A 12,043-nucleotide genomic window follows, 5' to 3' on the forward strand; every position below is an offset into this window, starting at 1 on the left:
AAATTTAAATTTGTTGAAAATTTTCCCCGGTTTGTTGAAAACCATGATTTTGATTTGAGAATGTTTATGCCTAAATGCCATTTTTCACAATACTGCCCTATTGAATTTATAGCATTCTGTAGCCCCGTAGGTGTCTCAGATAGTAGAAGTTGTATCCGTGCAGCCTACAACTGTGCATGTGTGATTCATCGATCATCGCCCGATGTCCCTGGCGCCCTCTATCAGAAGGAAACATAGCACACTATTCCTAGTACAAACTTACAGAGTGCCTTCGAGAATATGACAGAGAATATATCAAGTCGATATGTTCAATTTATGATCTAAATAAAGGTAATTTACACATATTTATGAACTGGATAATCAAAATGCCATATAAAAGAAAAAGCCTACTTTTGTTTGAAAATTTGACGAGCGACGTTCTGTTAACAACACACTATTCAGAACAGCGCCGACGCGGTCGACGAATCGCAAAATATCAAATGTCGAGCGAGATCAGAGCTGATGGGGCGCGCTAAATGAAGTTACAGTGGGGATGATCAACCAGATGTACACCGTGGTTGAATTACGCAAAGTGAGTATCCGTCAGTGCATTTTAGGCTGAAGGTCAGAACAGTAAAACGCTCGTTTCTTCTTTGGATTTTGGTGTTACTGTACTGTAGCTTGTGTAAGAATGGATTCCGAGAGCGAGATATGGGAGTATACATCTCTCAAACGATCTCGACGGGTTAACAGCAGTTCCTCTTCAAATGCGTCTGGTCGGAAGCCTAGCAAACGAGCAAGGAAAGAAGTGGGCAGTGCCACGAAAGGGAGAAGAAAAGTCAGCCAGGGTGTGAAACTTTCGGGGTCACATATGAAAACCAAGCACTCTAAGAAGAAACAACCGTTGACTGGAACGCCTGCCTCCGGTACTAACGGTAGTGCCGTGACATCCTCCCTTGCCAAAACACTTGATGACAGTACCACAACGCCAAATAAAAAGACGAATGAGGGATATTGTCCCAATTGTCAAATGCCTTTCAGTATTCTGATTGGAAAGTCTCCAGGTTGGCATGTAACCGACTGTTTGGATAAAGTCAGCAACTGCAACAAAGGTTAGTACTGTTGCAAAATAACCTTGGTATAATCATGGAGGTAGTAGAGATCTCTACTACCTCCATGGTATAATTGATGCTATTCCAGCTTTCTAAAGTCTATCGACTCTTCTGTTTTCATAACTCCTGGCTACTGATCCTTTCACAGAATGTCCAGATGGGCTGCTTTGTAGCTCAGCTTTTCCAAGTCACTACAGTCACTTCAGTCACTATATATTAGCTGCACACAGAGCGGGACAAGATGTTGGCAATGTACCAGAGTTCTCCATTGAGCAGTGTAATGGCTCAGACATGACTGAGAGTGCAAGTACTGTAGATGTCACCCGTGATAATGGTCATGGTAAGATGTTAGGAACAATTCGTATCTCTATATCATTATCTCAACTATCCATAGTATGAAATGTTCATATTGAAATGTTTCCTATCTTACCTCCCTGGTATCAGAAAGATTACTGAAGCCATTATTCTATTGTCTAGGTAAATTACTGGGTAATTACCAACTTGCCCAAACAAAAAATAATGGCCTCAACTGTAATAAATGTCATCCAAATAGTGAGTTCAGTGTGAGATGTAGTCTTAGGAACTTTAAACATTATGAAACTATCATTGGTGTGGAATTATATAGTAGGCTTCAAGCTTTTATGTGTCTTGAACTGTTCACTGTCCAGTGGCACTTTAACATGATAAATCTTCTTTATGATATTTTCAAAGGAATAATAGGCAGATCCAATTCTGTCCTACAATTGCTGACAGTCGGACATTGTGAATTTTATTTGTTTTAAATTATTTGAACCATGGAACTATCAATCTCTGATGATATAGTTACTTCCAGGTTCAGGTGGCATTCATTTGTTCAAAGGCATTTATTTCTGAAATTGTTTAAGAATTAATCTTGCTAGTGTAATACAGCATTTTTTCTGTTTTAGGGTGTTCACGTGACTGATTCAGAAAAGAACAATTTTACAAGATCTGATTTACTTTGAGATTATCACAAGTCTCTGGGTTTAAGTAATTTACTGTAGTCGCTGTTGAAGACATTTGCTGAAACATTTTCCAGTGTCAAAGTGTAAAAGCATGTTTTCTGAACTATTTGCTTCTCAGGAGGTAACTCCAAATCCGCAAGGAGACTCTTCTTCCAGAATGTCTCTGAGAAGTGTGAACCAGACGATGATCCTGAGGACAATAAATCAGATGTGCATGACAGTGATGAGGACATCTTTGCTCCTTTAGAAGCCTGGCCTAAAAGTGATGTAGAGTGCATGCCACCACAAAGAGCATCAACAAATGTGGATGAGAACTGTCCAAGAAGTTCATGTGCCAGTAAGACTTTTCATGGGTTAGATGATGGACCTACAAGAGATCTTAATGCAGGCAAGGATGACACTCAAGAAACCAAGGCATTTACTCAGGAGACTGTTGAACTTCCTGAAACAAATCAACATGAAGACGTCAACTATGAAGGAGTGGAGGAGGATGTGGACATTGATGATATTTTGTCAGTTTGTTCAGAAGTCGAACCCGAAACAGAATCCCAATCGTTAGATTCAAAAAGTTATACTGATGGCCATGGACAAAGTACTAACAAGACTGACATGGTGGATAGAAAATCAGATGAGACTTACAGTTTTGAATCAGAGGATAAAGATGACGTTTCCACCGAGGCAAACAATACAGCTTTTGGTAACAAGTTGTCACGGAGTCCATTGAATGCTCATCAGACCAACATTACCTCATTCTTCAAACCAAAGGGAGGTTGTACCAAGGTGAAGCCCAAACCTCAAAGTACGATAAAACAGATTGATTCATCACAGTCTACTGATAGGAAGACAAAGTGGAATGTAAATGAAGCTAGCTATTCCTCAAAGTGGAAGAGAAATGATAACAGTAATCAAGGGTCAAGTTCAAATAGCAGGTCATTCTATTCAAAGAAAAACTGTCCATTTTACAAAAAAATTCCAGGTTGGTATATCAGTAATAATGTTTTGGTGACTCATTTGTCTTGGAAACTCCAATATTAATGTAAAGAGTTTGAGCAGTTTAACATCTTTAGACTAGGGGTGAATATAAGTGTTTACTGAGTTTTGTCTATACATAAAAATATCAAAATAGACTCATACAATGTAAATGCATGCTTTGGACTATACTTCGGTCGTGATCATGAACTAGAACCTTTGTCATTGAACGTTTTTCTGTCTTCCGTGAGAAAACTTCAAAACTGTTAAAAATCGTCCAATTCAGCCACTTGTCAGCTTCTCTGACCAGAACATAACATTTTGTTGTTATCAGAGACACATCTTATTGACTTAGACATGGTCACTGAACATCACGTAGGGTACTTTTTGCAGGAGTTTCTACCATTCATGGTATAAAGGTGAAAATGATGCAGAGATATGTTTTGCTGGGTTTTGTACACTGATATAACTCCGGTAACTTACTTAAATCTGCCAGTAACTGTAACATGTTAAAAAATGTCAGAATATTTATTCCATGTTTCAGTCACATATTCCTTGTCTACACATGCATGTACATGTATAATACCTAGTATTCAGCTTGTAAACATCAGTCGGTATATGGTCAGTGTGCTATTATAGACAACTTAATGTCTGGATATAACTTCAAGGTTTAACAGCAATAACACATATCACTCATACACAGGCAATTATGCTTGATTCATTGAACAAACTTGTTGAAAAGATAGAAATGGTTGTAGTGACCTGCCCTTAAGCAACCAGCTTGACGTGTCACTCTCTTCTTCTTGTGGTCAGGAACTCCATTTACAGTGGATGCATTTCGATATGGTGACATAGCTGACTGCAAAGCCTACTTCCTGTCTCATTTCCATTATGACCATTATGGAGGTCTCACCAAACACTTCAAGAATCCAATCTACTGCAGTAAGGTAAAGAAATCATCCTTCCGTTCAGACAATAACAAAAAACATCTATCATTTAGTGGTGAGGGTATAATACAGAATTTGGAGTAGCATGTACCACTAAAATGTTAAAGATTTCACAAAATGTCTGGAAATTTCTTTGATTCAGCTTTACCCATACATATAACATTAAAGATTTTCTTGACTCAAGGAGAACAATGATGTTGCACATCAAACTGTGACAATACTCTACACATTTGAATTTGGTATGGAGAAGTACCAGGTAGTTGCCACGGATAAATTGCATTGTATACTGTAGTCATAAGTGCAGGGTTTAAAGAGTTAATTCAGTAAAAGAAAAAAGCATTCTTGACGTCTGTCTAAAATTAAAGATTAATTCACATTTACTCTGGTAGTCTTTTGTGTTATACAAGCAAAACAGATACTGCTACAATGATGAAATAAAGCACATGAAGGCATTCTCTTACTTCCCTGTCACATTGAGAAGTAATTTTTTTTAGTCTTGAATATAACTTGCTCAGTTTGTAATTTTCAATGTTATCAAAGGAACATTACAATTGGCCAGTAATAATTACTATGAACACTTTGTTTTGTGAATTGATTGTATGTGTAGGTGACTGGTAACCTTGTGAAGTCCAAGATCAAAGTTGCGGCAGAGTATGTCCATTGTTTGCCTTTGAATGTTTCCTGTCAAGTGGAAGGTGTACAAGTCACTTTGCTGGAGGCTAATCAGTAAGTACAGTGTATACTGTTCAATCTTATCCAAACCAGTGAAAATTACAGTGATATTTAGGGTGCTCAGAAGCTAGCATTCAGAGACCATAGTGAGTGGAATTCAGTAATGATAGGAGAGTACTTCAATTCAGTGAAATTCAGTAATATGTCCACATAATGGCCAGCCAAGTCCAGTGACATACACCATGTTTAGGTTGTTTTTTAAGCGGCTCAAACTGCCATCTTAACACAAGTATGTTACATTCTTGTATGTTAGACATGCCAAGTTGGTTTAAATTGGTTTGGGCTCAATACTGTTTTTCACTGACTTTGCAGGAGGGCTGTTGACTGGCCCAATAAGAAAGGGTTAATATAGAAATAAGCGCTGACCATTACGATAATTTATGGGCATGGGCGAGAGGAAAGCCAAAAATTAACGGGCGAGGCTTACTGAGCCCGTTAATTTGACTTTCCTCTCGCCTGCGCCAATAAATAAACGTTAATGGTCAGCGCGGAGTCTGTTATTTCAATTATATTATCAACGAAAATTTCCCATGCAAATGACAATGGGACCCCAGAACCTGTCAGTGAGTAGTGCCCGCTGCAAAAATTTTGCAAATCCGGAGATTTTTGTTGAAAAAAAGCATCTAAACTTCGCCCACAAATGCTCCATTTTATTTTGTGGTTGATTATGATCTTTGTAAAATCACAATTTTCATTTTAGCCTTAAAGTTACTGTGTTTACGATATTATTATACACCTACTGCCGTAACCTATGGGAGTTTGACTGTCCAATAACTTTCCGTATTTTGTATAGTACGTGGAGTCCCGAATACGGGAGACGCGCGACGCGCCTGTTTGACCTTTGACCTAGCGATTATCGGATGTAAACAAACTATTTTACGGTGAGTTATAGACATAATAACAACTTCCACCAAAATGTATTCGTAGTATAGGTTTGAAACACGCTAAACACAAAACTGAGTCTAAATGCAATTGATTTTTATTTTAAAAAACTAATAAAATTGAAAACATTCAGCGAAGTTTGCTTGTACTGCACTAAAAATTAATTGGCTTCGTGCCAACGCAAGGGACTTGTACGGCGCGGAGCAGTAATCGCGCGCGTTTCACTCATATCAAGCGTGCCACATCCCTCAATTTACCATAGAAATAGTTTATACGGACGATTAATGAAGGTAGATGTATAATAATAGGGTTATACACAAAATACGGCCCTGTATGGACTCGGCTCAGTGAGTGACGTATTGGACTTGCCTTCGGCTCGTCCAATACGTCAATCACTGAGCCCTCGTCCATACAGGGCCGTATTTTGTGAATAACCCTATATTATTCATATTCACGGGCGTGAAAACAAACCATTACTGTGTATTTGTGGGCAGTCTGGTGGTTCAACTCGACCAATTAAAATGCAATGGACAGGGCATGGCAATATACCGGGGGTAATACTCATCTGATCATTACTTCATACAGAGATGATTCAGATGATGTGTTTGTACTGATGGTGATGTCTCTGTAAGATATATGATCATTCAAATACTCTCCCTTCACGTCGTGTCTAAGATAAAATAAATTATCTGTTGACCAAAAGAGTCATTCTTTATTTTCTAAAGAATGGTTATGAAGTAAGAGAATGTTAAGACATGGTGTCAGCGATATGTATGTAGCACTGTTGATGTTTGTTATGTTACTAATGAATGTTACTTATAAATATCAGATACAGCACAGTAAAATAAAAAAATGTTGTAATTATAATGTTCAATTTGCAGACCTTTGCAGTCATTACTTGTACTCTAGCTCGCAAACAGATATCTAATTATGATATTAAAAACAGGACAAATTGAAGATTTGATGTTTCAAAAGGAAAGACTGTCCAAATTTTCAGTCATAATACATGCATGACCATTTCCTGAATATTACACAAATACTTACCTCATTATTTTGTCAATCTATCACCTCATCAGGAAAAAGAAATTTTAAATCTGTTGTGGTATTTCTCATTTATTACAGTTGTCCAGGTGCTGTTTTGATCTTGTTCACTCTAGCTGATGGCAGAAACATTCTGCACACTGGAGATTTCAGAGCAGATCCCAGCATGGAAGAATACCCTGAACTCAAGGGTAAACATATACATCAGCTCTACCTGGATACAACGTGAGTTGTGACCATCTTTCAGAATGGTGTAAACTGCCATATGAGTCATTTGAATTCAATTTGCAATTCTGGAAAGTCCGTAACTACTGTAGGCTGCTGTTCAAAGTATCATAAGGATTTAGCTCTGTTAGCCTTATACGATTTTCTTTAATGAATCATTTTAAAACACTCGTCAGCTACAACCTTCTGAGCCACTGAACATTGGCTCTTGAAATGTATTTCTTTAATACCTCATATTGATTTAATAAATAATAGAACTTTAGTCGTGCTCCACTGCAGGTGGATTTAGTAATATCCAGACCTTTTCCCACTGATTCTTTTGGTTTTGTGGTAGATACTGGTATTATTTTGTTAAAGATGCTATAGCAAAGAAAAACTTAAAGTGTGGTTATTTTGTATGGCACAGTGGGCCGGTGGCCTTTGGCGCAAATAAAGATACCAAATTATTGAAATAAAAAACTAAATAAAAAACTTTCTTGAACTGTGAAAGATATTTGGTCACTAAAAATTTGTATACTTGTACAAAAATTATGACAGCCTACTTTAATGCATGTAACTGAATTCCTTTAAATGATAATGACCTTGAAGCTTCCTTTCAACCATGTTCATGTATGTGCATCATCGGAAAGTTTCACAGTTTTATGGCGTTATTTTTGTGATTTGTATATTAAAGTTACTTTGCTATTACTGTTACAGATATTGTGATCCTGCGTACAAATTCCCTCCACAAAATGACACCATAGAGTTTGCAGTATCTATCGCTGTCAAAGCAGTGATGTCCAACCCTAGAACTCTCATTGTGTGTGGTTCATATTCTATTGGAAAGGAAAGAATATTTCTGGGTAAGTTTCCATGTCATCACTTTTTCCATGTTTATTTATCCATTCATTGTTTTTATAGGCTCAGCTCTATTTGTATGCACATATGTAGGCATGGTAACACTCACAGATACCAAGGACACCACTCTGCGTTGAGTAGAAAAAAAACCCAATCATTAGCTTTTAAAAAAGCCAACAAAAGTTTTGAATTCATCAGTAACGTAAAAAATAACATTTTTTATCTAATTATCGATCCACTATGGAATACTTGTAATAATTTAAATTTAGCAGAATTACCGATCTGATTATACTTTTTCGGATATGACTTCGGTATAGATGATACACAGACATCGAAAATGTACACCTACTTTCCAGAAATTCGACTAATCTTATAATAAGAGTAGAATAAATATAAAAGTGTTGGTTGAAGTAAATCTTCAGATGTTGGTTTTCCAAAGTTAGACAACACTTAGACTTACACTTACAGAAATATGGTCATCATAGTCTTCTCTTAAAAAATATTATCTTCAACACCACGTTCTTATGATCGGTGATGTCATTTTTATTATTTTTACAAACTTTCAATGCATCAAACGCCATTAGACTATCTCATCTGCCTGTCTGGGAGTTACAATATATTTCCAATGGCTGGCACATGATGTCAACTTACGCGTCGTCCTTCGAGCGGCCGGTGGCAGTGTCACAGATCGCTCCGTCTGTAATCGCGGCCACTTTGATTTTGATGTGACACCTAGGTGCGTTTGAGGTTTTTTGTTACCTAATTTGTCGACCTCACAAAATTTCACAGTCCATGCTTTGAAGCAGTCTCAACATGGCAAACATGTCTCGCGTAAATTTCATCCTCGTCATTCCAATTAATTCGACCACTAAATTATTTCGGCAGTTTTAATTTCCTAATAAATCGACGATTTTGAAATCGTAATTATTTTTTTCTGGTCGAATTGATCGGGTTTTTACGGTAGACTGAAAAATCCAGTCAGGTATGTGTTGTTAGGGTTGCAGAGTACCCTATAGTGTACTATTGAATCTTTCAGTCTGTAGCAGAAATAGCTCTGAAATTTTGTACTCAAATTTTCTCTCGCTTTTGTAACAAATGCTAAAATATGCAACATGATTTGAAAATTGCGCTTTCAATACTATTTTATACTGACAGCTGTGGCCGAGGCATTAGATTGTAAAGTGTGCGTAACCAGGGAAAAGAAGACCATACTGGATTGCCTTGAAGACCAACACATCAAAAACCTGTTAACATTGAATGGTAATGATACCAACCTGCATGTCATAACGATGTCACAGCTCAATCCTAAGGTAAGGACTTTTCATTTTTGCAAAATGTGTGAATGAGTAAATAATAAATAAATAAATATATAAATAAATAAATAAGTAATAAATTAATAAACAAATAAATAAATAAAACATATTTACATATATGTTTATATGGAATCCAATTCTGCCTTTCTTACTCTGATATCATCATAGCAAGGTCATATAAGATAGGTTTCTCCAATTCTGTTCTGCCAGTTCACATCATTTTCTTATTCAGATAGTAAAAGCTATAACAACATGTTCTCATAAAATTGTCAGGTATTGCAATAAGCTGAGGAAAACCACCTTTTGGATTTCATTCCAATGTTTACCACTGGATGACAAAGTACAAATTAAGATTGAAAAGACCACTATTCACAGGAATAAAGCTAACTATAGCATTTATGTACCTCTCTCCTCAGAGCCTCTATGCTTACCTCAACAAGTTCAAGCACAAATATGACAGTGTGCTTGCCTTCAAACCGACTGGCTGGACCCACAGTGAGCGATGTTCAAGTTTGTCAGAGATAAAGCCCACCAAGAGTGGCGTGATAACAGTGTACGGTAAGGCATCCATACATGTGATACCTCAGTAAATTTTGGGCTAATGTGCAGCATCTTGGAAGCTATTATCCAATTGGTTGGCTGACTCTCACCGTTATCATTGAATTATACACAATAGACTCCCTAAGTTGCTGTGAATAGTGACAATCAACCAATGAGACAGCCAGCTGCACATCAGCAGTCAATTTTCTCATCAGGCATATTGTAGTCTAGGAAACAGAATAAGAAGACCCATTATAGAAAGCTTGAGAATGCTAAGTGAATCATTTGCATGTATCCATGGAAACAATTCAGATCTCAAGGTTTGTGAATCTCATGATTCACTTACCCTTTCATGTATTTGCATTTTATGTTCAGGGGTGCCCTACAGTGAACACAGTAGTTACTCGGAGTTGAAGCGTTTTGTTCAGTTTCTGAAGCCAGAGAAGATCCTGCCTACTGTCAACAATGGTAATGCACAGAGCAGGAAGAAGATGGAGGCGTTGTTTGCTGAGTGGATGCAACCTGAACGGAAACCACTGCAGGGCAGAGCAAGATCGTTTTTCAAATAAATACCATCTGTGTTTTTCATTTACATATCTTTCCTAAATCAAAGAACTTATGAACTCTGAGGATTTTGACAATCACAAAATGATTTGGTGCCTTTTCTGTATAAGATATCTTGTACATTAGACAGTGATATCTGGCCTTTTCCACATTTCTGTTTTACATTTGTCTGCTGTTATGTAATTGAAGTATCTATATCTATAGATCAGGTCTGCAAAAGACACTGAGTTGTACAGTCTCAAAAGCAGTGAAGAAAACAGTGCAGCATGGCCAAAAATTTGCTTCAGCAAAAGGGGTACAAGATTCTATATTTAGTTTACAGAGTCTGTTTATCACTGAGAAAAAGTTAGCTTTATATTTCCATTATAAACAATATGCATTAAGAACTCAGGTATCAACTTCCTTGTTGTGCAAAGAAAAATTTAGGAAAATTAATGTTTTTAAGAGTGGTTTTGTCATCTGATATTCCATGGATATTCTGAACCTCTTCCAATAACAGGGCATTTGTCAATGTTCATGAACAGGCTGTGTTGACAGTTCACTTGTTATCAGAAATACATACAGTGTATATATTGTTTATATCCATTTTTGAAATGATATTAATTATTGAAACATTTTTTCTTATTTCAAACTTACTTATTGAAATATTGCTTTTTGTCTCATTTTTTTGAACTGAAATGTACTTTCATGCAATTTCCCTCTTTAAACAAGTATTGAGTGTTACCCATTCCTTCATCAGGCAGAAAGCAGGCCTCAGTTTGTACAAGCTGCCAAACATTAAGAAATGATTGAAATGAAACTACTTTGTTACTCCATGTATATATTACATAGGTAAAATACCCACAATGCATCATATGCTAATGGTCACATGGCATACCATAAGCCCATGGAAAGAAAAATTCACATATGGCATGTCTAGGCAACTTTCAAGTTTCACTGTCAATATTTAGGAAGCTGAAACAGTTCTGAGAACTCAGAGGGCATTGGCTTGACATGTATTTTGTTGACATTTTGTTACAGTAATAGTAATAGATTAAATTCTTAATGTTTAGCAAGGTAAGAGTAGGCAAGTTGGCAGTAGAATTTAATTATTCTAGGTGTAGGAAAGCCATCTTTTAGTACAAAAGAATTTAAACCTGTGTTTTGCATGCAATATCTACCATCCTCTACAATCACTCCCTTTTGTCTCTGTGCAATGCTATTGATATCTCTATGGGGCATCAAATGTGAGAGCAGAGTCCATCCGGACTGTGGTGAAAGGTGATGCATGTGTGGATGGAAAGAATCTGGCAGGCAGAGATGCCGACAGTCTTGTGTCCATGTGACTTATGTAGCATTACTTGATGTATGGGTACAACACTGAACTACTCTATGTTACACAATCCTATTTAATTTCTACTAATCCATGTGATCATGTGATGAAATATTAGTGAAGGATGATTTCCGAGAATGTTGATTTACAACCCACTGGCATATTATTAGATTAGTAATTTATGATATTGAAATACTGTACAGTTACACAAACTGAAATAAAAGTAATGACTATATAATACAGATACAGAACTGTTTTGTCATAAAGTTTTAACTCAAATAATATGAACCTGTTCCTGGTTGCTTTTCTTTTTACACCTCGTACAATAAAAGTATCAATCTATTCCTTTTTCTGCATTTTGAATTGTATTGAAGAGCACTTATGCTTCTGTTATTATTGCCATGGATTTTCATGTTCTGCCCCTAATCACAGCCTAATTTTAACAATTAGCTTTTGATGGCTTCATATTCAACTTAGGGGCTGTGCACAATTAAAACAGCCGCACGTTAAATGAAACTAAGTGTGTTTGTCCTCAACCCCCCTCCCCCTCCCCTAAATGAAAGTTTGGAAGTGCAAAAATCCAACCAAGCCTCGTTCTGTATCTGCA

At 36.8% G+C, this 12,043-nt stretch overlaps 1 protein-coding gene across 1 annotated transcript; it reads left to right on the top strand.

Annotated features, from left to right (window-relative positions):
• Nucleotides 1–435: 435 nt before the first annotated feature.
• LOC139138571 (uncharacterized) lies at nt 436–11,685 on the top strand. Its single transcript, XM_070707002.1, has 10 exons — nt 436–1,091; nt 1,240–1,425; nt 2,193–3,050; nt 3,857–3,990; nt 4,598–4,716; nt 6,727–6,870; nt 7,567–7,712; nt 8,863–9,017; nt 9,437–9,578; nt 9,936–11,685. Exons 1-10 carry the CDS (start codon nt 671–673, stop codon nt 10,127–10,129), a joined length of 2,499 nt encoding a protein of 832 aa, XP_070563103.1. The 5' UTR covers nt 436–670; the 3' UTR covers nt 10,130–11,685.
• Nucleotides 11,686–12,043: the final 358 nt, after the last annotated feature.

Source organism: Ptychodera flava, chromosome 8 (assembly GCF_041260155.1).
Source record: "Ptychodera flava strain L36383 chromosome 8, AS_Pfla_20210202, whole genome shotgun sequence".
In the NCBI taxonomy this organism is placed as follows: domain Eukaryota; kingdom Metazoa; phylum Hemichordata; class Enteropneusta; family Ptychoderidae; genus Ptychodera; species Ptychodera flava.

Coding starts and splice junctions, on each gene's coding strand:
- LOC139138571 (XM_070707002.1), top strand. CDS start 671: ATGGATTCCGAGAGCGAGATATGGGAGTATACATCTCTCAAACGATCT. Junction 1,092..1,239: donor AGTCAGCAACTGCAACAAAG/GTTAGTACTGTT, acceptor ATCCTTTCACAG/AATGTCCAGATGGGCTGCTT. Junction 1,426..2,192: donor AGATGTCACCCGTGATAATG/GTCATGGTAAGA, acceptor TTTGCTTCTCAG/GAGGTAACTCCAAATCCGCA.